The following is a 5,158-nucleotide window of genomic DNA, read 5'->3' on the forward strand; positions in this document are numbered from 1 at the left end:
GATTGTTTATCAAGAAAAAATAGAAAATTATATTTAAATTTTAAGTCTGAGAGTTCCATTTCCAACAATGTAGAGGTGCCGTAATCAACATAAATGTTTGTTTTGTATCTGAGACTCAATCATCATGGGGCTAAGGTGGTTTACACCACCATCTGTGGTCCCTCCCTGGGCACCCTCTTTTTTGGATTCCAGGATTCACCACTGAACTGCATAGTTACCAACCGTCATGATAACGAATTCAGGGGAAATGTATTTAAAATTAGTAAAAATTGGTTTTATTAAATATATAAAGAAGGTCATGCAGTAGCTTGAGTCAATAGAGAGCTTTCGTTTTCTCATTTGAGAATCAATTCAGCAGGGAAAATTTCTCTTTTCCCACCAAAACAACCCAGCCAGTAGAATCTAGTTGCGTGTGGTCTTGCGCGTTCATTATCACAACCAGCCGTTGATGTGACTGGAACCAGCCCACACTGGGGTTCCGACCCTTGAAACCCGGGGCCTGATGCCCCCTCCCCCTCAACTGGTGTAGTCACGCATTTAAAATCTCTCGGGTTGGTAACTATGGAACTGTATCACTCTAATATATAAATTATTGTACAACATATGCTTTAATAATTACAAGAAAATAGAATAGACATTGATTTGATTTGATTGATTGATTTTGATTGATAAATTGGTACTATTTACAAGATCTTCATTATACTGTATATGGCAGAGACCAGCCACGCCAGTCACTCCTTGCATAAGATCAATTTGAAGTTATTAATACAGGGTTAACCAATATAATGAAATTTATAAAATGATAAAATAATCATTTAAATCTGAAATTTCTTATGAAGTAAGGGGTCATCCATAATTTTCAGCATTTTCAGAAGAGTACAAAACATACTCTTTTCTGTGACCCCTTCCTCCCCCGAAAGATTACATAATAAAATGTAAATAAAATGTTAATTTGTGTCATTTTGAGATCAAAATTTTATGTTTTTTTTTATAAAAGAGTACTTATGCTTACATACAACTCCCATACAGCTGTTTGTTGTATTTGTATACTGTACATGTAATAATTTGCATTTGTAGGTTCAACGTAGCAAGGATACCCCAACAATACCCTCAACTATTGGAGAAGAGAAAAAATACAATCCATTCATGCGAGTAGGGTAAGGATATGAATTTACAAATTATGGCAATTTTCCCCTTATTTGAATTTACCCCTACCCCATATGTGAAATTTCCACATGGGGATCAAATTCAATTTTGTACAGTTGTATAACTGTACTTGGCGTAAAATATATTTTTGAATACAGGTCTCCCTCCTATAAAGGACCGCCTTTTGGTCTTTAGCAACTTTTGCCGCTAATTAGAATAATAATAATAATAATAATAATAATGAATAATAACAATAAAAAATAAATAAATATATAATGTTAATAAATAACGCTCTGAGACTTAGTTGTATAGAGCGCTATATAAAAACCTGATTAATATTATTATTTTTATTATTTCAATTACAGAGTTAAGTCTGTGCAAGAACATGTTGGTCAGTCAGATGGAATTGCTACTATGGGAGCACTAAGAACAGAAAAGGATGGTTTCAAACCCAAATCGGCAATATAGACAAGCGTACATTTATATCAATCATGAAAATAATAACAATATTAGTAATGTATCATAATGAGTAACTAATAAAGTTTTAAATTAAGTGTAGATAAGGTGGATTAAATTTTGGTTCATATTAAGCAAGTGACAAAAATATCAAGAAAGTGAATCCTAGACATGGGCGTCGTGATCGTATATTTCCATTCTATTCTAGGATCTGGGCCCAGTTGTCCAAACCAGTTGGGCCTGATCGTGACTGTTTATCACTCAATTTACAAAGATGATTGAGCCCAAAAAGATGATCAAACTTTTTACTTACTTCAGCCATATCACTGACTTTTGCAACACCCATAGAGGCCTAGGCTATGCTACCTTGGCTAAGTAAAGATAGCATGCTATGCTCAATGATTAACAGTTCTAGTGGAGAAAGAAATACACAAGCTTATTTTGTTGTGGGGGGAGCGTATTAAAAAATGTTAACATTTTATGCCAGAGAAAAATTGTGCCACAGGGAGGCTATGCCTTTGCTGCATAGGGTAAAAGGAGTAATTCATATTTACAAAATAGAACAATCATGTTACGCGATTGAATGTATTATACTTGTTGATGATGTCGCAAATTGCGAAATAACAAACAACAACCTTTCTTGTCTGAGCCTAGGCCGTCATGGAAACTCACTGGTTCCTGTGTAATTCATGTTGTGCCAACTGCAGACGAAAAGGTTACAATCTTTTCAGAGATAAGCTGGAAGAAAGTTTTAGAGAGCCCAACAATGGAAAGATTTTAATACTGAAGAATGGAAGTTAGCGATGTCCTCGGCTTACACAAATACTTCAATAACCATGATACAGTTAAGTCGTATATTATAATATGGCCTTAACAGCAGTGAAGCAACAGATGCAACATATTAAATCGATTATTATTATTGTTTTATTTTTATTATATATAAATTCATTATTATTACTTTTTATTGTTAAATTATTAAAATATTATTATTGCTATTATTATTGTGCATATTGTTAGGTATAGGCTGACGTTACTACAATAACTCAATTTACTAGAACAATTCTTATACAGTATTTGTTTATTTACATTTTTGTAATCTTTGAATGATACAGACAGATAATTATTAAATAAAAGTTGATTGACACTTGAATTTCATGTTGATTTTAAATTTTTCCTGTAGCCTATGACAGTGTGGTGGTGATGATTGTTCATTGCAGTAAACAAAATCTTCCGATTCCCTTCAGAGACTGGGTATTTGTTTTAAAAAAAAGTCACAGGTCTTAATCCCAATATTTCCTTCGTGTATGTAATTGCATATACATGATAAGCCTACATAGAATACTGTACTGTATACGCAATAACAAATACTTGACCATTGTGAAATGTACCACCTCTTTCCATCATTATTACGTAGTCAAGATTTTTATCATATTAATAAAGATTAACAATCTTGCTTAACAATAATAGCAACATTTTAACATTACAGTATAATTATAAAAATAATACTAAGACTAATGAAAATAAATTAATGATTATAATATTTATAATAATAATACGGTAATAGCAATGTTAACAATATACAAATATTACAGCAATAATAAAATAATAAAAATAAGCACTTTTTAGAAAAACACGACGAAATTGATGTATGTCGTCAGGCATGAATATTTTCCAGTTAATAATATAAATCTGAATGTAGTTGTTTTTATTGGCAAATGTATTTATTGTAATTTCTTTTCAGTCCATTTCGATCGTTTTCTCTTTTTTTTTTTTTATCCTATTCTGTAATGACTACATGATTAAAGCTCATCCTGCCATATCACAGAGCCACGATTGGAAAAGCGAGACTATCTGCTTTGGCACTACTTAGTAGTGAGCGTGATGAAGCAGACAACATTGCTAACTTTGATCATGTTATTAACTTATTTGCTGATGCAAAAGTACACAAAATTCAGTTGCGAGTTTAAACAATGTTAAAAATTCAGCAACTTGCAAGACTCTACTATAAGATAAATTTAGATAATAAGAATACTATGGCTGTATGGATAAATACAACAGCCTTACAAATTAGGATAGGCCTGATGGTAAAGTTGTATACAATTAAATTAAATAAACTTTTGAAACCCATAAATTGTCAAAAAATGTCTGGGGCTTCGGCCCTCCTAGACCACTTTCGGAAAATTTTAAGCGACGCTCAATCACACCCACTTTGCTCTCGTCAAGGAAATCTTTCCCCTCGTCGGAGCATTGCCCCCACCCACTCCGACCTAGGACCCCCCTCGGGCAAATCCTGTCGCCACCCCAGGTAAGAAAGAACATACGAGAGGTAGAATAATAATAGTTATTCGAGTTTAAATAATGTTATTTAGACAGTGCATGATATGGACGTGCGGTACGGATATGCACACAAATCATACGACGTCACTGACAACGCCGGGGACGGCAACTCGATTTTGAGATTAATTTTCCGAATAAATTTATACTAAATAACTCTTAATGACGAACTATTGTCTTCAGTTGTCTTTTCTGGTCATCCAACTGTCATTTTATCTATTTTTTTCGGTGATATTACCATTCTCAATAATTTATAAAACACCCACATAACAACGTCATGTTAGATCGATCATTGGGGACGCTGTGGTGACGCCGGTAGGGTCAATTTTCGTCGGAAGGTATCAACAGTTTCATTGGACTAAATTCTTGCTTATGTTAACCATGCTTTCCTAAGATTATACTGACACTGGTTTCAAATGAAATAACTGACAACTTTGTTTTGTATCAATGTTTTAATAAGTACAGTACATAAATCTATGTCACAAATACGTATGATGATGCAAAAATGCACAGGGACACCACGCTGTTTTTGTGTTTTTCTTGAAATCTGTATGTGTGATCACCATCATCATACACATTATAATAGATTCAAGTAAGATGTTTCAAATGATATAAAAATGGATGCAAACATGCCTTTGGAACATTTTTTTTTCCGAGTTTTATTTACCTTAACGTCTACTCCGTCTTAGAAAGCACCAGGATTAATCACACCAGGATTAATCACCACGCTGTTTTTGTTTTTTTCTTGAAATCTGTATGCCTGATCACCATCATCATACACAATATAATAGATTCAAGTAAGATGTTTCAAACGAAAATTCATCGTAGCCATTATTAATTATTATTAATACTGTCCCGGCGTCATTCCTTGAATTGGGACGGTACGTACTACTTTACCACTTGAGTCCACGATGTAAGGCCTACACATGACATGGGTCATATCATGTAAAGATAATTATTCTTCCCGAATTATAATTTGTATTTTTAATGTATTACTATAGGTCCCTGCATTCAACAATTATGTGGATATTCATTGTACTGTTATTTACTATCAACTATTGCCCCGGCGTCACTAATGTTTTAATTGATTTAATATGCTGAAATCATTATTAATGGTATATATATTTCTATAAATTAATCAACAAATGTCTCATTAATCACATTAGGCCTATTGAAGTATGAAGTATTATTAATTCTTTATTAAAACATTATTCGAGCCCCT

At 33.1% G+C, this 5,158-nt stretch overlaps 1 protein-coding gene across 1 annotated transcript in view; it reads left to right on the forward strand.

Annotated features, from left to right (window-relative positions):
- LOC117119466 (hydroxyacylglutathione hydrolase, mitochondrial-like) overlaps positions 1–1,702 on the forward strand; it is a 6,836-nt gene extending 5,134 nt beyond the window's left edge. Inside the window, exons 8-9 of the mRNA XM_033264302.1 lie at positions 1,078–1,157; positions 1,512–1,702. Coding sequence (XP_033120193.1) covers positions 1,078–1,157; positions 1,512–1,614 — 183 coding nt within the window. The 3' untranslated portion in view covers positions 1,615–1,702. The remainder of the gene's footprint in view (positions 1–1,077; positions 1,158–1,511) is intronic.
- Positions 1,703–5,158: the final 3,456 nt, after the last annotated feature.

Source organism: Anneissia japonica, unplaced genomic scaffold, assembly GCF_011630105.1.
Source record: "Anneissia japonica isolate Jap-2015-1 unplaced genomic scaffold, ASM1163010v1 scaffold287990_len610157_cov183, whole genome shotgun sequence".
NCBI classification, from domain to species: domain Eukaryota; kingdom Metazoa; phylum Echinodermata; class Crinoidea; order Comatulida; family Comatulidae; genus Anneissia; species Anneissia japonica.